Source organism: Equus asinus, chromosome 4, assembly GCF_041296235.1.
Source record: "Equus asinus isolate D_3611 breed Donkey chromosome 4, EquAss-T2T_v2, whole genome shotgun sequence".
In the NCBI taxonomy this organism is placed as follows: Eukaryota; Metazoa; Chordata; class Mammalia; order Perissodactyla; family Equidae; genus Equus; species Equus asinus.
Genome location: NC_091793.1, coordinates 112254036 through 112281334, shown reverse-complemented (window position 1 = coordinate 112281334; position 27299 = coordinate 112254036). Strand labels below are relative to the sequence as shown.

General features: G+C 43.0%; 1 protein-coding gene across 4 annotated transcripts; it reads right to left on the bottom strand.

Moving 5' to 3' along the window:
- Nucleotides 1–15427: 15427 nt before the first annotated feature.
- Nucleotides 15428–26772, bottom strand: CDCA7 (cell division cycle associated 7). 4 transcript variants are annotated; one of them, XM_070508122.1, is made up of 10 exons: nucleotides 26617–26772; nucleotides 23693–23818; nucleotides 23037–23273; nucleotides 20756–21001; nucleotides 20375–20458; nucleotides 19258–19467; nucleotides 18725–18862; nucleotides 17674–17823; nucleotides 17103–17239; nucleotides 15428–16783 (listed from the first exon to the last, which is right to left on the bottom strand). In XM_070508122.1, the coding sequence occupies exons 1-10, from the start codon at nucleotides 26635–26637 to the stop codon at nucleotides 16753–16755; spliced, it is 1380 nt and encodes a 459-aa protein (XP_070364223.1). In that variant the 5' UTR covers nucleotides 26638–26772; the 3' UTR covers nucleotides 15428–16752. The 4 variants fall into 4 exon arrangements, with proteins under 4 accessions (XP_070364223.1, XP_070364224.1, XP_070364225.1 ...); XM_070508123.1 differs by having other exon boundaries at nucleotides 20381–20458; XM_070508124.1 differs by lacking the exon at nucleotides 23037–23273.
- Nucleotides 26773–27299: the final 527 nt, after the last annotated feature.

Sequence of the window (27299 nt, the reverse complement as noted above, 5' to 3'; positions counted from 1 at the left end):
TATACTCTAAACATTGACGTCTTTCACTTCCGGGAGGGCTCTGGGTACAAATTTTTAACCTCTGTTGCAGTTCTTGTGGGAAAAGTTCCTTCTTCAAATGTGAATGCTGTTTGCAATAACAGGGAGAGGAATGTACCTGTATCTTTTGGAGAAGATAAACCCTGTAAATCCTATCAGTTTTAGGAAACAGACTTTCTGTAATAGTAGGCACAAGAGCCGTCTGCCTTGGAAAAAATCCAGACTTCAAATTTACCACTTTGTAGGCACTCAAAGAACGATGTATTGGATTCGGGGCTTCTGGGTATGGTTGTGCAGTTTGTCTATTGAACAAATCCAGTGGGCACCACTCAAAAAAAACTATGATGTGCAAGCTAATATACCTTCTGTGGAGGTGTTGCTTAACAACGACAGTGATGAATGTTTACTTTGGGATATATTGTTATCCTGAATCAGTATAAGCACTTGCTCTTCAGTTCTCTTCTGCCTCCTAACTCAAGTATAATGGCAGTCCTCGCTTTCACGTGCCATCACCTTTGTCTACCCAACCTCCCCCAAAGTCCCCGTCCCACGGAATGAGTAGCTGAGTGTCTTCACACTGCCACATACAATAAGCTCACAGCCTGCCCCTCAGAAATGATACTGATTGTTTCCGTGCACTGAATTTCTACTCCATGCCAGGGCCTGTGCTGAGGGCTTCACAAATAATGTTATTTGGTCTCTCACAACTCAGAGAGGTCAAGGCCCAAATTCAAACTCAGGTCTGACCCTACATTCTTCATACCGTGACCCTGGGGCCACGGCTTCTCTCCAGTACCTCTGACCTTCCGTCAGTTCCTACAGGCTCCCAGCACTCTCCCTCCCAGGAATGTTGTTTTCTGGACAATGATCCCCCAACACCTTTTCCATCCTCACTCTTCCTCATCCTTTGAGTTCTCAGCTTCAATATCACTTCCTCAAAATAAGTTAGGCCTCCCCAGCACGGACCCCCCCGGATACCGGGTGTTAGTTTGTCCTTGTACCTGTTCTGTGAAAGGCAGGCCTGTGCCTGTTATCCATGCCATGGAGGGCCTCATGCCTGGCATGGAGTAGGGCTTATTAACATCTGATGAATGAATGAATGGCCAAGGAGGATGTAAGCAAGGCAGACACTGAAACAATACTCCTCTTCAAATTGCTTCTAGTTTAGCTGCATGTGATTCTAACTGGGAAGAAAACTCACAACTGACATTGACTCCTTCCTTCAAAAACCATTTTCTGAGTACCTGCCGGGAGCTTCCGTCAGCCTCCCTGAGGAGCCCGTGGCTCCCTTCTGCTCTGGTCTCCCCAGCAAAGCCCTGGGCTGGCCTCTGCTACACCTCCCTTTTCAAAGAGGGCTCCCTGACCTTCCCTGGATGAGGAAATTCCAGCCTCGAATCCCATGGGGTAGCCATCTTTCCTAGATTCTCTGGTAAAACGCAAGGCTGCTCACCGTTTTTAATGTTAATGTGACTCAGTCCCACCACTAAGTACAATATTACTCATTAGTTTCGTGTACAATGATCATATTATAGTGATATAATACACTGTGACAATCTTGATACTTTAGTCTGACAAGCCAACAAACCTGACAATCTCATTTTAAGGCATCTGCAATTTAAAGAAAAAAACGTACACTCTCATGTCACTGCTCCCTCCCCACGAGAGGAGGGGCTGAACCCACTGGGAGTACGACATTCTGAGATGCTGTCAGAATTCTTAAAGTTAAACAAAAATCCTCTTGGTGTTACAAGTGAGAAGACAATAGCAGCCACTACCTGAATAGATAGCTGTCACTCCAGACGACAGCCTGCCTGCTATTCAGACACCGTGCTTTTGAGGGGGACGCTATGCTGAGGTTTCAGGGGCGTTTCTGCTGGTTACAGATTCCAGCTGCTTGTGGGTAGGGGGCCCTCACCTGGCGTGGCTGGTCCCTCATCGGCAGGCAGTGGCTGTGTGTCTAGGGAACAAAGGCTACCTTTGAGAACTGACAGAGTAGCAGTGTTCTGGGGTAAGGCTAGTATCCACCATCCATATTAATCCAGAAAATGGCAGCACAAAGCTGTGTCAGACCATACCTTGTCACGATTTCGTGTTCCCATTTAACTCTGCTGGTGTATTTTTTTTAAACTGTGCCTGCCCTCCAATCAATATATTGTCTGGTTTTTTTACAGATAGGCTCTCAATCAAAATTAATTACTTGCATCCTTTAAAAAAACAAAACAAAAAACAACTTAGCTCCATGCTATAAATAGAAGAGCAAAAATTCTAGCTAGTTTGGAGCCTTTAGAGGAGGAAGAAACCCCCAGGAGCTTGTAAAAACCATCAACGCTCCTGCATTAGAGCAGGCGCCAAGCTCAGCATCTGGTTTTGAAAGCGCCTAGCCGAACCTGCACCTCAGCGGTCAGAGTCGAGGCCCCACACTTGAAGGGTGGCGTGTCTGGAATCATTTCCCGGCCTTAATAAGAAGCTCTGTCCTTCCCAGGCATCAGATTAGTGCTCCTCTGTGACCCCAGCACACCGGCAACTCGAAGTCTCTGAGATGACGCTCACCTTTGGGGAAAAGAATGTTCTAATCTTGATCCTGTTCCAACGGCTGCAAGAATCCCCCCCGGTTGCATGTCCTTGGTCTTTTTTTCTTGTTTGCTTTTGTGGTCTGGGTACACTGCTCCTTCCCTGCCTGGGCGAGAGAGCAGCGCGGGGGCGGGAGGCTCCCTCCCTCGCATCCTCATCTGGGTAGCAGGCTTTTCAACCCCCAGTCCTTCTTCACAGGTAGGAAGCACATCACAACTCATTAGTAATTTACTGCTACAGTAATTTTTATAATTACTGCCAGGAGGCCTCATTAAATTTGATCTAATGAATAAATATTGTATTTTTCAACGTGATTACCAGAACAGCTTAAGCTGAGTGCCATAAACAATTATTTTCCTCACTACTCAGGATGTCGGTGACTATTGATTTTTATTTCATAAAGAATTTACTGTAGTAATACCAATATAAATGACTGCAGGAATAAGCAACATCTCCCGTGTCAGTTTGCAAGCAACAGACAGCCCTAGAAACAGCCAAAGGGGAATGCTGGGAGTCAGAAGGAAAAACAATTCTGTCCAGAATTCAGGTCTGCAGAGTGTTTGCGGCCAAGGCAAGGTTAGGGAGGGACGCGCCGGGGCTGCTCTGACTTCCGATTGGGAGTGAAGATCAAACTTGTGATTTCTGACATGTGGGTGGCAGAGCTCCCTAACTGAACAATAATGCTGGCAGTTGACTTTTGCATTCTATAAAATAGAGCCAATAAATTCTGCTCAGTTACAAATTGCCAAAGTAAAACGTGAAAACCAGGCTATGAGAGAGGAGACCCACACCAGACCCTAGTTATTCATTCGTGTCTCTTCACTTCCACTACATACCTTGTGCTTTCCTGCTTTTCCTTTTCTGGTTTCTAATGTTATGTAATGGAATTTCACATCTTAACTAGTGGGATGGATATTTCCCTACGTCTTCTGTTTTTTATTCCGCTTAATACCCCATCCTCTTCATATCGAAGCTACTGTGAAATGTGTCGGGATTCTCTGTGATTTTTATTTCTCTTCCTCTAACGAAAGCAACAATTTGCTGCCCCAGGTGACCCTCGTTTCTCCTGGCTCATTGCTCTCACCAGACTTCCCTTCCACCCCAGAGCAGTCACCCTCAACCCTGGCTGCACGTTAGAATCACAGAGGAAATTTTAAAAGACTCTGATGCCCAGGCTCTGCCCCACAGGTTCTGATTTAACTGGTCTGGGGTAGGGGCCGGAGATCACTTTTCTTCTTTGAACTCACGATTCTGATGTGCGGCCAGGATCTAAAACCACTGCCCTGGGAGGTAGGTAGATGATGGCAGGAGTTAGCTAAGTGTGAAATGGGAGCCAGAGCTCCAGCCCCAGAGATGCTCAGAATGCCCTGTGGGTAGTTGTTCTGGGCTGAATTGTGCCCTCCCAAAATTCATATGTTATGTCGAAGTCATAACCCCAGTACCTCAGAATATGAGTGTCTTCGGAGATAGGGCCTTTCAAGAGGTAATTAAGGTATAATGAGGTCATATGTGTGGGCTCTACTCCAATATGACTGGGGTCCTTTTAAGAAGGGTTTAGGACACAGATACTCAGAGAGGGAAGACCCTGTGAAGATAGAGTGAGAAGATGGCCATCTGCAAGCCAAGGAGAGAGGCTTCAGGAGAAACCAACCCTGCTGGCACCTTGATCTCGGACTTCCAGCCTCCAGAATTGCGAGAAAATACATTTCTGTTGTTTAAACACCCAGTCTGTAATACTTTGTTATGGCAGCCCTAGCAAACTAATAGAGTAGTCTTCACAGATTGTGGAGACTAGCGGCTAAGAGCAGAGATTCTGGAGGTGGACGGAGCTAGGTTCAAACCCAAGGTCTATCATTTACCAGATGGATGTGCCTTGATGTGTCTATGGCTGTATATCAAATTATCTAAAAACTTAGTGTCATAAAACCACTCTCTGTCACACTCATGGATTCTGTGGGTCAAGAATTTGGACAGGGCATAGTGGGAGCAATTTGCCTCCATTCTACAATGTTCTGGGGCCTCAACTAAAGACTAACTAGAAGGATGACAACGACTCAACAGCTGGAGTCTAGAATCATCTGAAGGCGTGTTTTCTCACATGTCTGGTGATTGATGCCAGCAGTTTCCTGAGACCTAAGTTGGCACTATTAGCCAGAAAACCTACATGTGACTTCATCATGGAACCTGGGCTTCCTCACAACACGCTGGTGGGTTCCGAGGGTGAGAATCCACGGCGAGAGAGAGTGAGAAGCTGTTCTACCTTTTTAAACCCAGCCTTGTAAGTCAGGGAGCAGTGATATTTCCACAGCACTCTGTTCATCAAGGCAGTCACAAAGGCTTGCCCAGGTTCAAGGAGAGAGGAAACAGACTCCAAGACAAGGGGAAGTGGCAGTGTTCTGGAAAAGCAGGTGGGACCAGAAATATTGTTGTGGCCACTTTTTTAGAAAATGCAATCTGCCACACTTGGACAAGTTTCTTCACCTCTTTCAACTCCTGTTTCCTCATCCTTAAATTAGCATAATGTAAACTGACTCATTTGGTTGTTGTAAGGATTAGAATGGCAGCTTTAAAGCAGAGTGCCTGGCACAGAGCTAAGTGCTTAGGAAGTTCTAGTTGCTCTTAATATCTGGGACCAATGTACTTATCTTGGTCAGGACTTAAGGAAGGATGAGGAAGTGAGGAAAAAGAGTCAGGAGGTCAGTGGATAGTGTCTAACATTGATAAATCAAGAAATATCAGGGGGACCAGCCTCGTGGCCGACTGGTTAAGTTTGCACGCTCTGCTTCAGCGGCCCAGGGTTTCGCTGGTTCAGATCCTGGGCACGGACCTAGCACTGCTCATCAAGCCATGCTGAGGCAGCGTCCCACATAGCAGAGCCAGGACCCACAACTAGAATATACAACTATGGACTGGGGGGCTTTGGGGAGAAGAAGAAAACAACAACAACAACAAAAAGAAGATTGGCAACAGATGTTAGCTCAGGTGCCAATGTTAAAAAAAAACAAAGAAATATTATTCCCAATACAGAGGTTATCCCTCCAAAGTTACAACTTTGCCCCCTGGAGTAAAGGTGTTTGCCTCCTGGAGAGTAGGACCAGGGTTGTGGAGAAGTGGGGAAAGGCATTGTTGCTTTTCATGATGAATCTTTCAGAACTATTTGATTGTTTTAATGCCAAATGCATGTGTTATTTTAATTTTAAAAAAGAGGGGCCAGCCCCATGGCCGAGTGGTTAAGTTTGCATGCTCCACTGCCCAGGGTTTCGCTTGTTCAGATCCTGGGCACAGACATGGCACCACTCGTCAGGCCACATTGAGGCGGCATCCCACATGCCGCAACTAGAAAGACCTGTAACTAAGATATACAACTACATACCAGGGGGGATTTGGGGAGATAAAGCAGAAAAAAAAAAAAAAAAAAAAAGACTGGCAACAATTGTTAGCTTAGGTGCCAATCTTTAAGAAAAAAGAAAAGAAAAGAAAAAGAACGACCCATGAAAAAGACAAGCCAAAAGTGGCTGTTCCAAATAAATGTAAAGAAATTACTATTACTTCTTATTTTTAAGCTGTATTTAAGTTGATATTTCCTAAGTGTGAGTCATTATTACATAATTTAGATGTAAAAAAATGGAAGAATAAAAATTATATGGAGAATATGCTCTTAGTAATGTTAACAATACTCATGGTCAGCACTTATGCATAACTGAATTTTTTTTTTTTAAAGATTTTGTTTTTTCTTTTTCTCCCCAAAGCCCCCCAGGACTTAGTTGTGGGTCCTTCTAGTTGTGGCACGTGGGACGCTGCCTCAGCATGACCTGATGAGCGGTGCCATGTCCATGCCCAGGATTCGAACTGGCAAAACCCTGGGCCACCAAAGCGGAGCTCGAGAACCCAGCAAACCCAACCACTCGGCCACGGGGCCAGCCCTAACATAACCCAATTCTTAACTGCAGTTACGTATGAGTGGCAAGATTATGGGTAATTTTAATGATGAAATTCCAATTTTTTATACTAAGTAATCAAAAGATATTTTTATAACCATCAAAACATATTGAACAAAAAGCAAAATAAGTAAGAATAAAATTAAAAATATAATGAATATGTTTATTTCCCATATCTCTTTTTTCCTCCCCAACATTTCACTCAGCATTCTCTTTCCTTTTTTTGGTGAAGAAGATTGGCCCTGAGCTAACATCTGTGCCAATTGTCCTCTATTTTGTATGTGGGATGCCACAACAGCATGGCTTGGTGAGTGATGTGTAGGTCCATACCCAGGATCCAAGCTGGCAAACCCCGGGACACCGAACTGGAGTACGTGAACTTAACCATTACACCACCAGGCTGGCCCTTAGTCAGCATTTTCAAATGAAATATTATCTGTGATTAACTTAAGAGCTGGAACTTGTTGTTAATAAGGCAGTGCTGAAATGCTCATATCAAGGTGGGTAAAACTAAGGAGGGTGTTAATACCCTCCAGCATTTAGAAAGACTGAAGGTCAGAGGGTGACTATTAAACCCAAAGAATTAGCAAAAGTTCTCAAGAATGCACTGGTAGGAAAACAGTTCCCTTAAAAATAATGGTAACTCAATGTACAAAAATGAGTTGTACCTCTATATAATGGCAATAAACAATCTGAAAGTAAAATTAAGAAAATAATTTCAGGGGCCGGCCCCATGGCTGAGTGGTTAAGTTTGCATGCTCCGCTTTGGCAGCCCAGGGTTTCACCAGTTTGGATCCTGGGCACGGACATGGCACTGCTCATCAGGCCATGCTAAGGCAGCATCCCACACGCCACAACTAGAAGGACCCAGAGCTGAAAAACTAAAAATATACAACTATGTACCAGGGGGCTTCGGGGAGAAAAATAAAAACTAAAATATTAAAAAAAAAAAAGCAAACAAACAAACTTGTAAAAGAATAAAGTTGGAAGGACTACACTTCCCAATTTCACAACTTACTACAAAATTGCAGTAATCAAAACAGTGTGGTACTGGCATAAGGCATAAGACTTTATGGCATAAGACACAAAGATCAATGGAATAGAATTGAGAGTCCAGAAGTAAACCCATACACCTATGGTTAACTGATTTTTAACACGGATGCCAAGATCATTCAGTGGGAAAAAAGAGTCTTTTCAATAAATGCTGGTGGGATAATTGGATCCATATGTGAAAGAGTGAAGTTGAGCCCTTACCTCACACCATGTGCAAAAAATTGACTCAAAATGGATCACAGACCTAAATGTAAAAGTTAAAACTATAAAACTCTTAGAAGAAAAACATAGGCAGAAATCTTCATGACGTTAGATTTTGATTATAGCTATAACACCAAACACACAAGCAACAAAAGAAAAAGTAGATAATCTATTGAAATGAAAAGTTTTGTGCATCAAAGAACACAATCGAGCAAGTGAAAAGACAGCCTGGTAGTTACCCAAACAATTAAAAGTAGTTGCTATATAACCAAGCAATTCCACTCCTAGGTATATACCCAAAAGAACTGAAATCAGGTGTTCCAACAAAAACTTATAAATGAATGTTCATAGCAGGGCTATTTACAATAGCCCAAAGTGAAAACAACCAAAATATCTATCAACTGACGAATGGATAAATTGTGGTATATCCACACAATGGAATGTTATTTGGTCATAAAAAGGAATGAAGTGCTGATACCCACTACAAGGATAAACCTTGAAAACACTATGCTAAGTCAAAGAAGCCAGACACGAAAAGCCACAAATTGTATGTTGCCAAATGTCCAGGACAAGCAGATCCATAGAGACAGAAAGCAGATGGGTTGCCGTGGGCTGTGAAGGAGAGAGAAAAAGAGAAGTGACTGCTTAATGAGCACCTAGTTTCTTTTGAGGGCGATGAAAATGTTCTGGAGTTACATAGTGGCCACACAACATTGTGAATGTAGTGGAAGCCACCAAATTGTATGTTTTAAAATAGTTAAAATGGCAAATTTTATGTTATGTGAATTTTACTTCATTTTTTTTTTAAGTTAAGAGAAAAAGTGAAAAAAGCTGAACAGTAGGCAAAACCCCAGCAGGCTCGATATGGGATTGTTTCCAAAACCCAGTTCTTGGGGTGAAGCCAAGTAAGTTGCAATAGGACCTCTCCCTTACCAGGGGCAGCTCTCCAGTTCTTAAGCGGCCCGATTCTTGCCTCACCGAAATCAATTAATAGAGTTCTTGGTGTCTGCCCTAATCATGCAGACAGACAAAATCTAGTTAATAACCTTCTCTCCCTCCCCAACACTGAAAAATAAGATAAATAGAATCTATCTCCATAATTTTACTTAGTCATTTAGTTCAGTAGCATCTGTTTATCATGATTTACAAGAACTTGGCTGGCAATGAGACTTGCAGGAAGCATTTGCATAAAGGAATTTTATTTACATATTTTTCCTCCTTAAGCACTAGGATACTCAAAATGGTCATGTCTTGGAAATTCAGGCAAGCTCCAGTGGGGATCATTACTTTTTTAAAAGCCATACTGGACGGTCTTTAAGAAATGTGAAACATTTACGGCTATTCAATTTAGAAGACAAGCTTGAGGATCAGTCTATTGAAGAACGCGAAATCAAATAAAAATAAGAGAAAACTGAAACACTGGTTCCTGCCGATACAGCTTGCCTGCTAAGCATGTGAGAAAAGAGAATTTGACATCCGTAGCATAAGCTCACAGAACAGTCTGTCCTTGGGTACTTGGGTAGGAGAAAAAAGCACTCTCTATGTTTTTCTCTGAAACTTTAAAACTTCAGGTTTATATATGTGAGTATATTTCAGAATTCTTCAGATAATACTTTTTATATGATAAAATTAATTGTTTCTCTCTCCCATATATAAAGTAAAAAAGGCAAGCTAGAGAAAAGTATGTAGTGACTAGTATGCTGCCATTTATATGAGAAGGCAAGAGGAGGGTACAAATATATATACCTATTTGCTTTTATCTTTGAAAATCAAAGCATAAGACATAAAATTTTTTTAAATGTTTACCAATTGAGGGAAAGAAGGATCAGGGTGGAAGCACAGGGAAATAATCTAGACTTCTCTGAAAATGTCTTATTTTGTAAGCTTGAATTTGGAAATATGTAACTGTTTTACATCATTATAAAACAAAATTTTAAATCCTAATTTTTAAAAAAGCAGTCCTTAAAATCAAAAGCAAAATAAAACAAATGAATCTAATAATGTATCAAGTTGGTGGCTTAACCAAAAAAGAGGAAGAGTTTGAAATGATTTTAAAAACAGTAATTTGTACCAAAGGACTTACACTAAAAACTAAAACAAAAAAATCTTAAACTGTTTTCAGTAACATTAATATTTTAGCAATAATATTCTGAAACCATGTATGTATATATATATATATATGATGATATTACCAATATATTTATATGTAAATACTAACATATAATTGCTTATATATAAGCATATTAATATAAGTTTTATATATATGTATACATATAATATACAGATAGATAATAGATATGAAAGAAATGTATTTTGAAAACAAAACATTTTGGAGAAATAGTTGATTCTAGGCTTAGGGCAGAAAATGCATAAGGTGAGCCTGGCACGTTTCCTTACCAGAATACAAAGGAAACTATCAAAGACCACTGGGGCCATATCAGAAGGATGCAGGAGCCTACATGAAGAGGCTCCCATTGGGCCAAAATTGGGCATCAATAAGAATAATAACTTCAGTGGACTGAAACACATCAAATATTTGAAAAATCCAAGAGTTCGTATGACATTTAAAAAAAATTCTTGGTAGGCAGCACTGGAGGATACTAGAGAACTAATTTTAGACTATGAAACTGGTTAAAAAAAAAAAAAGTCCTTAATAGGCTTTTCTGTACCAACTCTACCTAGGATAATTAAATAGTTGATGAGGGGAAGTTTCCCATTGATTAATGAAGAAAGACAAAGAGAATTTACAGGAATGTTCATCATGGCCACTAACAATAAAAAAGGGAGACAACGGGATGGTGAGTCTTCTGATGTCCGTCCACAACACTGTCTATAAGGTGCTGTACCTGCCTCTGAATCAGATCAAGCTTCTAGATCTGATAGAGAAGACAGACGAAGACGTTAAATGAATCATGGGATTGCAATTAGTAAAACGTGGGAAACTCTACGGGAAAAAATGTTTTTCTCAACAAATAAACTGCAAGGGGAAAAAAGGGAGGGGAAACATTAATTAAAAGGGACACACATGCTTACATACATACATACATACATAAATAAGTTAAGACTCCTAAATTCAAATAGACCAACCGTATAAACAGGGGGTGTGGGCGGAATAGTGAAAATTTGAATTACTGACTGGGTATTTGATATTAAGAACTCGTTAATTTTATGTAGGTGTAATAATTATAGTTTGGTTATGGTTTTAAAGAGTCATTATCTTTTAGAAATACTGAAGTGTGTATGAATGTCATATAATCTCTGGGATTTGCTTCAAGATAATTCAGTAGGTTGGGGGGGGCAGTAAAGGAGTATGGATTTAACAGGATGGACCATGAGTTGATCATTGCTGAAGTTAGTGATGGGCATACGATGGGGGGGGGGGGGGGGGGGGTCTCTTCTCTCTTAAAAAAAAAAAGTTCTTCTATACACTCAATTTTTGCCACCAAATGTTTCCCCCCGACAAATGGATAACACTTACAGCTACCATATCTAAAATTATCCTTTGGTACCTAAACTTGTAGCTCATTTGTAGCTCAACAATACGTCTTTACTCAATAGGATAGAGGTATTCCTTTAAAGTTAGTATGAAGAAGTAAATTGTATTTTTCTGTAGAAAAATACATCATTAGAAATACGTAACTTTTTTTTTTTTTAAATATTTTATTTTTTCCTTTTTCTCCCCAAAGCCCCCCGGTACATAGTTGTGTATTCTTCGTTGTGGGTCTTTCTAGTTGTGGCATGTGGGACGCTGCCTCAGCGTGGTCTGATGAGCAGTGCCATGTCCGCGCCCAGGATTCGAACCAACGAAACACTGGGCCGCCTGCAGCGGAGTGCGCAAACTTAACCACTCGGCCACGGGGCCAGCCCCAGAAATACATAACTTTTAATGAATTGACCATGGCAACTTCATAGCAGGCTAAGCATTATATCACAAAGGAACGTTAAACCTCACAGAATTTCATGCTTTCTACCCAATATTTCTTCTCTACCATAATTTTAGTTCTTTCTACCCAAATCTCAGGGACTTTCCTGCCTGTGACACTCATCCTTTGATAAATATTTAATAAATATTTGTTGAGTACCTACTACATGATAAGGGTATTTGGATCAGAAATGATTTTACTCTGAAGGACTTCATGGTCTTATGAGGGGAAAAACTAAAACATATACCTATGGGTGGAGGTATTATGTATTATGATTGGGGTATGTAGCCAGGAAGACTGGTTCAAACATCTCTTCCCAGGCCAGGAAAGCATGCATGGCTCTTGCGTCTTCATAAGTTACTTAACCTCGTTGATTCTGTTAAATTCTAAAATACCTGCTATGAATAGCCAAGATACATACTGCACTGAGCACTGTGCCTGGCACCTAGGAGGTGCTTAGTAACTCTAGTTTCCCACTTTTGGCAAATATTTTTAATGTTGGGTTGTTGCAATCATGCATTATCAGCGGGTACTTTCATCTGACAACACTTCCAACAAAATTCCTTAAATCCAAGGCACAGGATTACATAAAACAGTGTATTTTTAACTTATTTGATCAGCTATGCACATTTGCAATCCTACAGGCTGAGTTCACCTGTAGTGAGCCATGCCTCTCATTTTGGTGTTTAGTCAAGCAGCTCACCTCCTCTCCCCCATTGTTGGGCTGCACCTAAGTTCACCAGAACTCTGGGCAGCTTAGGTCTACAGAGCAGCCCCACGCTCTCCAAAATTCCCAATCTCCTACCTTCCTCCATGCCTGTAATTAAGAATTACTGCAGTTTCTAGAAATCTATTTTAACCCAAGGTTTAGGCATCACAATCTAATTATAGCATTGCTCATAATAGCAAAAGGTTGTTAACAATCCAGATACCCCAAGACTGGAAATTGTTTAAGTAAGGGCCATCCATATAAACAAATACTGTAAAGCCATTTAAGATATTTTGACATTCTTAATGCTAAAGAAGTTGTATTTCAGGGATAAATGCTACCATATCAAACAAAATGCAAGGGAGATTGAAAAAACCAAAATGTTAGTGACTTTTAGCCTTGAGTGGTGTTTTCTTTGCTCCTCGCTCTTTTCCTCCAGCAAGTCTTTCATCACCTGGGTATTATAACATAAATGCCATGCCAATTTCTCTCCAACCACAAGACCAACTCCTTACACATTCCCAAGCAAAGATCCCCAGCTCCCTACCGCGGCTCCAAGCTTTAGTCCATCCTCCATTGTCTCACAGTGACACCTCCTCTGAAGTTCTTGCCCTTCTCCTCAGCTCCTTCCCCAATCTTGTAGTTGGAGAGTCTTCTCCTACCCACAGGACGTCAATGCCTTGAAGCTAAAAGCCTCAGGGTTTCCAGCATCTGTGCTGAATGGCCCCAAACCCGGGCTTCCCACTGGGCTTCCTACTACCCTCCATCTCTCCTGACCACACAAGCCCTCACCCCTCCCAGCCCCGCCTGTCTCCCTACTCAACAGGGTTTCCATATAAACCATGTCAACCAGACTTGTCCCACACGCAAGATGCCCTTGTTCTCACTGACAGGACCTGATTAACAGCTCCCTCTTGTACCTTTCTGAGTCCTAAGACAGGCAAGCTCAGCTTTAGTTTAAAAAAAAAAAAGGGTTCTCCCTAGAATATTCCAGTCTAGCTCTGCCCCCTTAGCTATGTGTCATCGGGCATTTTTCTCAACTTGGCTGGATTTACTTCCTCATCCTAGAGATACTACCCCACAAATGTATGGTTAGCATTAACATAAAATAACATTTGCTCATCTTTCATTCCCCTCAGGACTTGCTATCACCTTCTTCTCAGAATCTAATACTCTCCGGCTGGCTCCAAAGCACCGATCTCATACTCCATCCCCCTGGTATGCAAATAACTCAATTTTCTACCTGACCTTGAGCTATCAGGATCTCCCTCTCACTTTTTCTTCTGAAAGCAAAATAAAACACAAGTAGACCCCTCCTGCAGCACTCTCTAACGAGTGCCTTTGCCTCTCCTCATTATGAAACTACTGAAGCCAAGTCTAGTTTCTATTTCATTTATCAGCCCCTTAGTAGGTGGAGTTAAAGGTGGATACCATCTCCACCTCAAGGAACCCAGGCTGGAGAGACAAAAATAATTCCTGTACCATGACTGCCACGATACTTTTCACGTCTAATCGTCAAAACCCAAGTTCTCTCAACGTTAAGGATGGTGTGTGGACTTGGCAGTGGGGTGTGTGGGAGAAAGGACAGGGCTCCCACAAAGTGAAGGCTGAGGCTTAGCAACTGATGTTTCCTTCTCATAAGATGGGAGCCATACAACATTCACGGGCCCATCAATGCCAGAAAATGTCCAGGAACGAGAAGTGCCAGCTACTTGTCCTCTCTTCATTCCTACTCAGGACATTATTTCTAGGTTTTTGTCTCAGTTCCTCCACTAGATTGTAAATCCTTTAAGGGTAAGACCTCAGAATCAACTGTTACTGGTCAATGTTTTTAATGAAAACCACGTTAGTTCCACTTCATAATATTAAAACATGGTAACACCAGAAATGTTCCAAACCACCAATTTTGATTAACTCTAAAAGCTTAAGCTTCCCAATTACACACCTAAAAGGGTTGAATGACATGTGGGTTCTTAAGATTCTAAGAGTTTATGAAAGAAATACCTGTTTCTTTCAGATCTATATAGAATACTAGTTGTACGACTTCATTTAGCTTCATTTTCTCCCCACATGAATTTGTATGGGCTAAACGTAGTTTCTCATATAAGTCTAGAGCAAAAAAACTTTCTGTGAAGTGCCAGATTGTAGACATTTTAGGCTTTGTGGACCATACTGTCACATGCGTTTTTTTACAACCCTGTAAAAATGTAAAAAAATATACTTAGTTCACGTGCCATATGAATATAGGCCGTAGTAGGATCTGACCCACAGGCTGTAGTTTGCCGACTTTGGTCTAAAGAATTGGGTTGAGAGCTTTTAAACTTTGCCCTTTTTGTATTTTGATTCTCTCAAATCCCAGAACAGGCCTCAAGGCACATTGTGCCTTTAATAAGTATTCGAACGGCTGATAAAAGCAAGCCAGGTATTGTGAAATTGCTGTTATTTCTTGGGTTGGCAAATGTTAAAGGAGAAGAAAACAACACTGTAAAAGTTCCTGGGCCCATATCACTGTCTGTCTGGCGATGGAGCCATCTTAGCTGATTTTCTTTTTTTTTTTAAAGATTGGCACCTGAGCTAACGAGTGTTGCCAATCTTTTTTTTTTTCTGCTTTTTCTCCGCAAATCCCCCCAGTGTATAGATGTGTATTTGTTTTAGTGGTGGGTCCTTCTAGTTGTGGCATGTGGGACGCCGCCTCAGCATCGCTTGATGAGTGGTGCCATGTCTGCGCCCAGGATCCAAAGCGGCAAAACCCTGGGCCCCCGAATCGGAGCATGCAAACTTAACCACTCGGCCCTGGGGCCGGCCCCTTAGCTGATTTTCTGACCACAGCTATTAGTCCTATCACCAAGCCAGGCCTTGTTCACAAGAGCTCACCCTTGACCTCCAGAAACTTGAGCCAAAACGGAGACTCCAGAAAAGGGAGAAATGGTCTTCTGTTTAAATATGAGAAAAAAAATTAGGATTCAGGGCAGTAAGATTGAGTAGTAAAGACAAAAAAAAAAAGGCACACAAGCTAGAAGAAACGTTTTATTATTAAAATAAAAAACTTTGTATAAAAGCATTACAGATCAAAAGCTCTATTTACATTTATCGATTCAAGGTCCAATTATGCATCAAACCCAGAACAGGCACAGCCAACAGGGTGTACATGCAAAGCAAAAGAGACACACAGACACTCAGAGTCCACCTCTACCACACGATTGATTAATGCAAAAAAGAGAGGAGGGGAGACAACACAGGAAATCTGCCCAGAAACTCAGCTGGCAGAGACGTCAAGTTAACAAACTGCCAAAGGTCACCCATCTCCAAAAAGGCACTTCTCATTGTTCTAAAAGTGCTTAAAACCTGAACACGAACCCTGCGCCTAGCTTCTAATTTCTTCAAGAAAGCAAACACTGCAAATTGTAGGCTGGAATTACTATCAATTTTCCATGCAAAATGATCAAGAATTTGAAAAATTTTACATGGTCAACTGAAATAAACTTGGCAAACTACCATGATACTGAGGTCTTACACCATGAACTCAAATCAGCCTCTTCTCTTCCTCTAGGATGGTGAAGCCTCATCATCCTAATTCCCCAAGATGTCTTTTCTATACAATGATTTCAAGTCCAGCACTGCCCACAACCCTCGTGGTCCTGACTGTGTGTGCCACATGCCACGCGTAACCTCGTGGTGGAAGTAAATAGCAGCACCTAAGTCTCAACTGTGACAAATATTATAAGCATAAAACATGGAATATTCTCAGGAGAGGCATCTAAAGTAAGAGACTCCACTTTCCAACAGTTACCTAATTTTTCCACATGGTTTTAACTTTTGTGCCTTGATTCTGTAAAAAAAAAAAATGTCAACTAGTATGAACATTAAACCATACTCGTTTTTGTGTAAACTAGTTAGGGCTGTTGTCTGGAATTCAATAGATGTAGTTAGTGAACACCAATAACTGTGTTTCTACCTAAGTGCTTGGTTTTATGGGTGGATTCCGGGGCTATTTCAACACCAATTAAATCAAACATGTGTTCATAAAATTGTCATGTAAGAAGAATCCAGAAACTAAATGGTGGGAGAGACCACTGGAAATAGAGAGAGGCGGGTGGTATGGGGTGAGGGGTGGGGGAAAGCAAAGGAGAAATTGCAAGAGGGCAAAGTAGAGCTAGCAATATACCTCTGTGATGCTCAGAAACACTAGGACATCTAGTGAGATTAACTTGATTTGAGTTTCCTATAAAAAAGACTGATCATCAAAATTGTTAACTTGGGTTTCAATCGCATGACAAAATTGAAAACTTTAACAAGGAAGATATGCGCAGTGGAAGGCAGGTAGTGGATCTTCCAGATATCATGCTTGCATTTCAAACTCCTGTTTCAGACTGAAAAAGACAAAGAAACACGTCACGATATAGTTTTCAACCCAAGAAGAATGTTATTATTGAGTTATACGTATGGTCGAGTGCACACATTTCAAAGTGTAAAACTTGAACTTTTATCCACACACATGCACTCAGGTCACTGCCATCCAGATAAAGATATAAAATGTTTCCAACACTCCAAAAGACTCCCAATGTGCCCCTTTCCAGTCAATACCTGCACCCCAGCCCCAAGATAAAGACCACACATCATCTTTTTATTAAGACACATAAATGAATGTAAGATTTGGGTGTGAAAAAGAGAAAATAAACCAGCCATTACCTTTTCAAGTAAGCATGCACATTCCCAAAGCCATGGTATTTGGCTAAATACACAAGGACCCCGGTTGCACACCGCCCGTCTCGCTGCCGACAGAAACTGCAGTTGCAGATTCCACGACAAGGTGGGCAATGCCAGTTCTGAAGGAGAATTGTGAAAAGGTACGATTAAATCAAATCTTACTTTCCTCCCTTACTTATCTACTCCTATTTAACCTCTGAAGTGGGTATTATCAATTGCATTTAACTCTTTATCTTTTCATGGATTAAAAAAAAAACCTTAACATGGTTAATATCCATTAGTCATGCCAAATGTTCCCTAGGAAATCCAGCAGGAGTTACACAGCAACTACCAGGGGTAAACGGAGAATCAGCTTCCCCTGAACGGCCGGTCCCAAGCCCTCTGGAAGTGGCTCACAACCTCCCAGCACCAACACAACGAATTCACCTGCGTCCCCTGAAAGGAATGCCCCCACAACACTGAGGGCTCAATCCTTTCACTGATGCCTTCTTTCTGGCCCTATTAGCTTGCAGCTGACCTTCAAGCCCATAGGACCATCCCTTAAGGCACCTACTGGATCCAGCAGAGCATCCTTGACCTCTTCACCATAACGGTTTCGAAGGCAGGGACCGCAGAATTGACCTCGAACGCCCCAGCACTCTGGGTTTCTGCAGTTTGTTTTGGTATCAATAGTTTTCTGGCGGCATTGATGACAAGTAGATCCCTACGAATAACAGGCAAATAAGAAGAAAAAAAATCACCGCTTTTTGTAGAGAAAAATGGTGTAAAGAATGTCCTTCTTTGTGTGGAAGGTCTGACATTTTGTCTCTGAATCCTATTTCACATCTACATACACAAGTATTTGCCAGGGCATGCAAAGTATCTACAAGGATGGCGGTTTCATTCAAATATTAATGCAGTCAGCCCTCATATCTGTAGCTTCTCCATCCACAGGTTCAACGAAACGAGGATCGAAAGGCTTACAATGTGTCTGTAACTGAATATGTACACACTTCTTTTTCTTGTCATTATTCCCTAAACAACACAGTATCACAACTATTTACAGAGCACTTACATTGTATTAGGTATTATAAGTAACCTAGAGATGACTTAAAGTGTATGGGAAGATGTTCGCAGGTTATATGCAAACACTATGCCATTTTATATATGGGACTTGAGCATCCGTGGATTTTGGTACGGGGGGAGCGTCCTAGCGCCAATGCACCATGCATACCGAGTACCAAGAGATGACTGTATTATGAAAACTACTTTTCTTTAAGACAAGACCTCATCATGCAAAAAAACCCCTGCCCACATCCTTTTTTGGCTTGAGCACACCACCATATCGCTAGCACCTATCTATGTAGACACACGTAATCGATACATAGTAAATACAGGTTGAATGAATCAATTTCTACATTAAGAGAAAAGATTTAACGCTACTGAAGATTTACCAAGAGGGCTAAATCCAAGGATGCTTCAAGACTCTTCTCTTATATGAACAAAACACACAGGCACACATCCCACACGTTAGGATCTTTAGAACATCAGCAAAACTCGAACGGAAGCGATCCTTCCTCTCTCACGGATGTTTACATTTTTAGACATAATTCAGAGGCTCTTACCAATGAACGGTTGTATATCTTCTCTCGAGAGTTGTTGCAGATGTTCTCCAAGTCTTCCTCTGTGATTTCCTCCACGGGTCGAATTACGTGTGGGAGGGTCATGGACCCCGGGCGGCGACCTCGGGGCACGTCATCTCCCTGCACAAGAAGAAGCATGGAACAGTGTCCTTACTGGCTCTCCCCAGCTCTGAATCTCAGATAGTTGATTGTAATTCCTGCACAGAGAATTCGACCTGGAAACCCTTCTTAGAGCTTATGGAGAGGGGGCAAGTCATAAGTCTACTAAGGACAATAGGATGACATTATGGAGATGATTCCTACAGTTAATAAAAGCTGAAGAAAACACTCTCTCACCTACTCCAAAAAAATCATCAAATAAGTTTATGTGACATTCACATTCTGAATGGTTTGACAACAACATTTAATACGGATCATCTGGTGTGGAGGCTATGTGTGTACCTGTGCTGTGTACATGATGCTGGGCCTACAGAAGAGGAAAGACAGAAGAGCAGGCACAAATGCGGAGCACTCACATTCATGTAGCCATCCACGGCCTTCCTCTTCCTCACCAGCATGTACTTATCCTCCTCCTCCTCCTCCTCCTCCTCCTCCTCCTCTGTGGGTAGAGCACTAAGGGACCCAAGGATCCGGGACCTCGACCTGGTAAGAGGACGCGCTCTCCGCTCAGGGTTTCTTCTGCAAGCAACACCTGGGAACGTACGCCTTCGGGGTGTCTTTGATTGCTAAACAAAACACACAGGACGGAACTCATTTATTCCAGAACAAAGAGAAGCGGCACCTCCTCCTTAAGTATGTTTTCATTTAAGTAAAAGGACAGCTCCATTTTCTCATTTTCTTTGTCCTTTCTATAATGCATCAAAAATGAGCCCAAAAACAATACAGCCATTGTAATTCTGCTTTTGTAACATCTAGCCTGGTTTCTCTCAAATGAGAGATGATCTACTCGCTTTTCTACTTAATAAAAGCGCAAGAACGGATCTCGTTTTCCAAAGAAAGCTTTTCCACGACATCTCTTGGGCCCTGAAACATACTCACTGTTTCTATATTGCACAAGAGAGAAATGTATGTATGGTTTTCCTTCTTCCATTCCTTGTGTTCTTCTTCCCTTTCTCCTCAGGGAGAGGTGGGGAAAGGAAGTCTTATCTTTTGTACCACAGCAGACACACCACATTCCCCTGAGTGGCACCAGCTTAGTTCCTCAGAACATAATCACATATATTAGGCCATGACTTGGTTAAGAAAATTGTTTTTTCCTTCTTTTTTCTCATTCTCAGATTTTAAAAACATCGATTCCATGGCATCCATCTACCATGTGGGAGGAATGTGCTAATGCTGGGAATACAGAAAAAATTTCTTTACAATCTTGACTCCCTGCCCTTGAGAGGCTTAGTCTACTTGGGAAGGAGAAAAATAACCAATCAAAACGGGTTTGAGTACTACAGGAGTTCACACGAGGCCACACCTGCCCCAGGAGGCAAGGAAGAACTCCCAGAGATCTGTCAGAGGTGTCCTCTATTTCCTCTTAGTCCGTCTATAAGACCACACAAAATAAGGAAACTGGATTCTAAAATATCCTAACAAATCTACCTTAGACCCGCCCAAAATCCTACCACACGAACAAGCACTTACACTTACTGCACGGGGGCCCGGGAGGGAACGCCGTCCGGGGAGCGCGCCGGGGAAGCTGTCTAATTCTGACATCAGTTTTGCAAGCTGAAAAGGGAAGACAGAAATGATGGGTACAGAACCGCTGCTGAAAATGAACCACCTCTGGAAATGACAGTAGCACATCTCAAAGAGTTTCTCATTTCCCCTATACACTTACCAAGACTTTAACAGATTAAAAAAGAGACAAGTTAGTTTAGGGAAAGAAATCCATTTTAAAGCACATGTTATGAAGACTTCACAGCTACGGTGAAAATAATTCTTAGGACACAGATACAAGCAACAAGTGGCTTAGAGAAGAGCCGGGAAGAGTTAGTTCTAACACACTCAAAGTCAGATACCTACCATGGCTTTGTTTTGCTTTATATTTAAAGCCCTTTTCTCCAAAAAATTCATGCCATTTTCATCTTCTGAATCCGAACTGGAATCGGTCACAGAATTCTCCGAGGGTTCGGGGGGCGCTGCTCTTTTGTTGGCTGCCCCCCTGGTGTTTCGCGTTGGAAATTTCATCGCCACCCGGAGAGGCCCGGCCCGTCTACACTGGCTGCGGGTCCTGCAGCCCGCACGGTCTGACTGCACCGCCTGCAGTCTCTAGTCAATCAGAACAATCGAGTCATTAATGACTTGTTGATGGTTGGACAGGCTACCCCCGCACGACTACAAAATCCCTTCTGGACAAAAGACACTTCCAGCAAATAAATTTTAATTGAACACTTTCTTTGTCAATTTTAATTGACAGCTCTGGGTAACAAAATCAGGAATTACAAATACAACAATCTGAGTGCAGCCGAACTAATGTAGCCTATCTGGGACACACAGTTATCTTCACAGCCCCTAGCCCAGTGGTTCGGAGCTAACTTTTTAAATGCAGAAAATCCAGCTCCCTTTTTAATTTCTTTAACAGTAGATCTTTCTATCTTTATGCATTTTAAAAGAATTCCTATACGTACAAATATGTGTTCTCCCATAAACATGGTTTTGATGCTTATGGCAATATTAAACTTTACTAAAGATGTCAATGCCCTAATCTACTTTTTAAAAAACACTGTGGTAAAATATACGTAACATAAAATGTACCATTTTAACTATTTTTAAGTGGACAGTTCACTGGCATTAAACATAGTCACACTGTTGTCAACAATCACCACTATCCATCTCGATGGAATACTATGCAGCAATAAAAAGGGACGGAGTACTGGCTCCCACCACAACGTGGAAGAACCTTAAAAACAGTAAGCTAAGCTAAAGAAGCCAGTCACAGAAGACCACACATTATATGGTGCCATTTATACAAAATGTCCAGAATAGGCAAAACTACAATGATAGAAAATAGACTGGTGGTCGTCAGGGACTGAGGGTGTTGGGAAAGGAATGCAAAGTGACCATCAATGGGTGCAGGGTTTCTTGGTGGGGTAATGAAAATATTCTAAAATTGACTGTGGTAATGGTTGGGGAAAAACAAACACACAAAAAACGAGAGAGAGAAGAAAACATATTACTCATAAAGTCCCAGAAATGGAAGACTCGTTTTTTAACATTCAAAACTTTCTTAAATCCCCACAGCTTTTAGTACTTTCCATGTACTTTCAGTGCGCACGAATTGAGAGAATGTAAAGGGACAAAAACTTTTATGAATTCTTATGACTTTTAATGTTATTAATGGCAACAAACAGCATCTACAAAGAACTGAAACACTGCCCAGAAATGATTCAAGCTTCTCTATTCAATGTTGGGGTCCCATCCAGATTTGCACACGAGCCCGCCATAACTCCAACACACACTGCTTTAGACCAACATCAGTTATTAGAGGAAATACTACACTATCATGAAGTAAGAGAGTGACAAAACACTCCTTGGTCAGGCGCTCTCACTTATGTCTGTGTCACTCAAGTGTGGTCCCAGGCAGTGGACCAGTGTCAGACCACAGTGAGCTGAGGAGCATGCCCCTCACTGTAAAGCAACACACTGCTTCCTTTAATGAGAAAGGCTTGCTAACAAGAAAATAGCTGCAGAACTAAACAGTATGCTCAGGGAAGGTGGGACCAAGGTGCAGCAGCAGCAGCAGCAGCAGCCTGTGCAGGACGACGGAGGTTAAAGGTAAGCCAGCATGCACAAGAAAAGCCGACCGAGGAGCAAAGGTGGAAGCAGGAAGGGCCCTGATTGTTATTATTCACACTCAAGCTGCTATACCTGAGTTCCCACAAGTTTTCCAGATGCGGGCATGGATCCACCATGGGAACCAACATTTACCAAAGGCCTGCTCTATGCCAGGCACCAGGCTGCGCACTTTGACTTAAATCCAAATGCAGCTCATCCTAAGGCCACATGTGCTTCCTTTGATTAGGCTGGATTTCTGTGGCAAGGGAAATCTGGAGGTTGGCCAATTTTATCTCACCAGTTTCCAAGATTTTCAGAGCCTACAAAATGTTCAGGCTTTACAAGTAGGACTACATTAGCAAAAACTGCTTTGAAACATGAAGGAAATACTCTTAGAATGTTAAAAAGATCAACAAAATCTTCTGGCACGACTAAAACAAAAATTACAAGAAAAAAATTTTTTTAAAGCAAGTGTGTCATGCCTCTAAATGTACCTTACTCTTGATATTGGTGAAATTCGCAAACTCACCATTCCATCTTGTATCTCACTCTCTGAGAAACCGCAAAATGATTCATCGTCAGAGTCGGCATGAAAAATACTGGCCAGCTCGTTAGTGACATCTGGCCTTGGTTTCTGTAAAAATCCACAATGGTCTAACACATCTTGCACCTCACTTTCTGAAAAGCCGCAGAAAGATTCATTATCAGAGTCCTCATAAAAAACATTTGCCAGTTCTTCACTGATATCTGACCTGAATTTAGGTTTCTGTAAAATAAATAAATAAATGTGGTTGTGCATTTTTTTTTCCTTTTTCAAGAACCAATTTTCCATAAACCGTGCAGAGAGCAAATCACATTTACAAGTGCACTACAAGAGAAAAGCTTTTGTTACAAAGAAAAATGGTTCAGAGGTTTACAAATGATTTCTGAGTTGTTATGGCAAATCATCAAGCATGTTAGGTTAGGCGACATTTCAAAAGGATAGAATAAGTAGCTAATCTACCTCCAACAATTACTACCTAGAACCACAGCAAAAAGTGAAATGAAATTACAGTGCATACTGTATTTTCATAACGGCTGTATAGAAATGTAGGCAAAAAGCAAGCAGTTTTAATCACGCACAAAGCATTTGGGGCATTTTGAGCACTGCAGACTCAATTCTGTTTATTCTCAGACAGCACTTACCGTGTTTGCAAAATTATCAGAAGCAAAACTGTCACAACTGTCATCAGAGGATGACGAGGTTTCCATGGAAATCAACTTCACATATCTGAATTTCTTGAAGTTCTTCTTTGCTCTGCGATCCTTTTGCTGCAAATGGAAATGGCAACACTGTTAAGTGGGCTGCTTACTCCAGTATCCAACTAAAGACATCATTTCTGAGTTTAGTAGGTTCAAACAGCACAGAGTAGATATGTCCATTTCTTGTACCCTATGTAAAAAAAGCAGGATTTGTAATTGTTACAAATTATTTTTTCAAAACTAGGTAAAATCCTAAAAAGGGATCCTTCTGAAGGAAAACTGTAATGGTATTTATCCATTTATTCAAACATCTGTAGAGCTACCCGTCTACCCACTTTAAGAGCTCCCAAGCTCTTAGCATGCATGATACTGAGCTCCCAAGGAGTTTAATGCTAAGCTCCTAAAATCTGCCCCTTTTAAAAAAAATTAGACTGTACTTATAAAAGGACATTTCAAAAGTACAAAATGGTAGAGTGATTTCCCTCCCTCAGCCAAAATCAAGCTAATGAGGTCTTTTTATGTAAGCTTTTGGGCTCTGTACTGTGATGCTAATTGCCCCAAACTACAAAAACCGGGCAGCACTGCCACTTCAAGATGGCAGGCTTTCCAAGCAGGAGGGGTCCAGTGATTTCGGCACAAGTCCTTACAAATCGAATATATCAACCCAGTGAACAAATTTTGTACAAGGAGCCAAGTTAAAGGTCAAACAGCACTCCAAAGCCAGGGAGAATGCCCGATTCTCCCTCTGTGCTCTCAGCCTGGCCTGACATTCAGCTCTCTCTGCAGGCCCCTTCGCTGGACAAGTCTTCAGTTTTTAGAAGTCCTTTCATAAGGCACAAATTACTTGTAAATATGAAAATGGTTTCTTCATTCATCAACACTGAACAACCTGGCACTGCTCATCAGAAAACGCAATTGGCATCTACCTCATGTAAAAAAGACAGCAGTTTCTGCCATTTCTTAATATTTAATGAAGTTTCTTAAATGTTGCATTAGTTCCCGTATTTTTACCTCCTTAAATATGGCCATGGAATAGCAGAAGCGGCTCCTTACACTGAAAACTTTGAAAGGGCAAGCTCTGCTTTGAGTCCCACAAAATAATTCCAGGATGTGAGGTGCCAGGTGAACAGAACACTCTTGACCTTCTTTCTACACCTAACATTATGCACTTTCGTCTCTTGCAAATAAAATTATTTTCAGGATGATGGTACCCAACCATCCTATGCTCCTAAGTAGACTCCATTCAATCATCTTTGTCTTTTCTCCTTTTAGAAAGGCAGGAAAGTGTGATACAATAGGTGGAGATACTATCTACTAAAAGCGATCTCAGAAACTCTCCATTTTTTCAGATAAATTCAAGGACCCAGGAAGGTGAAACAGACTGCATAAGATCCCAGGGCCAGAAGGAGAACCCAAGACTGCAATCTCCTAAAACAGCACTGCCTTGCATTACTGCAGGAATTATTGCCATCTACTCACGAATCTACCTCCAAGCAGGGACCCAAGATAGCCTCAAGCCAGGCATTCTCCTGGAAGCTGTCAGAGAAATACAAGTCAGCACATGCCAAGAGTTAGTCACCGGGCAAACCTATGCCTGCCGGATACATAGAAAGAAGCAAGGAAAACGGTCACGGTTGAGACGAACTTTTCTGGAAGGCAGGTAATAACTAATTCCGTCATTTAGTAGGTGTGTTTTTTTGTGCCAGGCGCTAGCTGTGCTTTCACATTACCATGTTTAATTCCTCGCCACAAAGGTGCTATAACTATTCCCACTTAACAAATGGGGAAACTGAGGCTCAGAGACGTGAAATGCATTACTCAAGTCACACGATGGCCCAACTTTGAACCCAGCCAAGGCAGATTTCAAGCACAGCCACACACGGCTTTCCTCATCCTGAAGGCCAACGCCCAGTTCCACCCGGGACGAGATGTGTCTCTGAAACCACGCCCTCCCGCACCCCAGAACCCCAGCCTCCCCACGTGTGTCCCTTACCCCTGATGTTTGTTTTAAGCGTGTCACTTTCTTCCTTTTCACCCAGCCCCCACCTTCTAACCTCTCCTGGGGCAGACTCTACGTTCCGGTTTCCGTTAAAGCAAAAAGTAACGTTCCCTTCAGGGCAACGTCCTGCAGCTGCGAGTAAGGCTGGGGGTGGGGCAGGGAGTGGCAAAGGAGCAAATTGTCGGCGAACATTTTGGACCCCCAGGTCCTTCAGTGGCGCTTAATCACCAACTGGGACTAAAGACGCCTCCCGCGATGTGCACAACCCAAGTTCTAAAGAGACTGGTTTGCGAGACCTTTAAACTTCAAACCCACCGACCCTCAGCGGTTAGAAGCGGCGGCCGGCGTGGTTGGGGCCAAAGCGGGTGGGGAGCGCACCCAAGGGCCCCCCAGAGCGCGCGGGAGGAGCCGCGGCGAGCCACCCATCCGCCCGGAGCTGCGCGCAGGAAAGGGCTGGGCGGCTGCAGAACAAACTCCAAAGAGCAGGGAGGGCGATGCTCCCCTCCGCGCCCCACCCGCCGGGCTCGGGCCAGTGGACACAATGGGGAACCGGCCAGCCCTCGCCGCTGTCCGGCCCCGGCGCACGTGCCCCTCGGGCACACGTGGCCTCGAGCTCCCCTGCGCTGCCAGCCATCCTGCAAACGGCTCAAATCTCCGAACCGCCCGCGCGCCGGGTGCGCACGCCTAGCGGGCACGGCCCCCGGCCCCGCATTACACCAAGTGCACAAAATCTAGGGCTCGCCTAAACGGGCGCCGCCCAGGACGGCCACCAGTTGATAAGCAGCACTCCGCCGGCGGAGCTGCAGGGAGTCGGCCCGCGCCCGGCACCCCCGCGCCCGCCCCTCGGGTTCGGCCGCCCAGCCCTCACCGGCCGGCGGCGAGCGTCCATGCTGGCGGCGAGCGCCCAGGTCGGCGCTCGAAGCGCGGAGAGCGGAGCAGCCGCGCGCGCCGCGTCCCACCGAGCAGGAGGAGCCGGCGCCGCGCGGCCGGCGGGCGGGGCGCGCAGACCCGGGCCCGAGGGGCGGGGCCCGGCCGGCTTTCCCGCGTCGGGGCGCAGGTCCTGCAAGCTGTGCTAACAGCCCGCCCGGGCGCGAGGCCCGCGTGGCCCCGGGGCAGAAACCGGCCCCCCAGATATTCTGAACTGAGCGATCGCCTTGGAGTCTCCTAAAATCCGCCTTGCAAGACTGGCGGTTTTAGGGCTCCAGAGCCCCTCTCTTTACGTGGCTGCACGGTCCTGAGCGAATGGCGCGAAAGTGGTTCGTATTGCTCCGGGGTTAGCAGGCTGATTTGCATGAATTCCGGGGCTGGGAGAGGAAAAGTGGAGATGGGGGATGGAGAGCGGCGCGAGTCCCGCCCGGCTTGGCACCCAGCACTCTCACTGCGGCGTGCGGTTTACAGTATTAAAAGTCAATTTAAAAATCAAAGAATCGAGCACGAACTCTCCCCTTGATTAGCCCTGTCACTGTCCCTGGGTGTAGCACCTCTTATCTGGTAACCAGACCATTATCTGAAGCAATAACGTGAGTTAAATCCTGATCTTTCTTTCCAGAA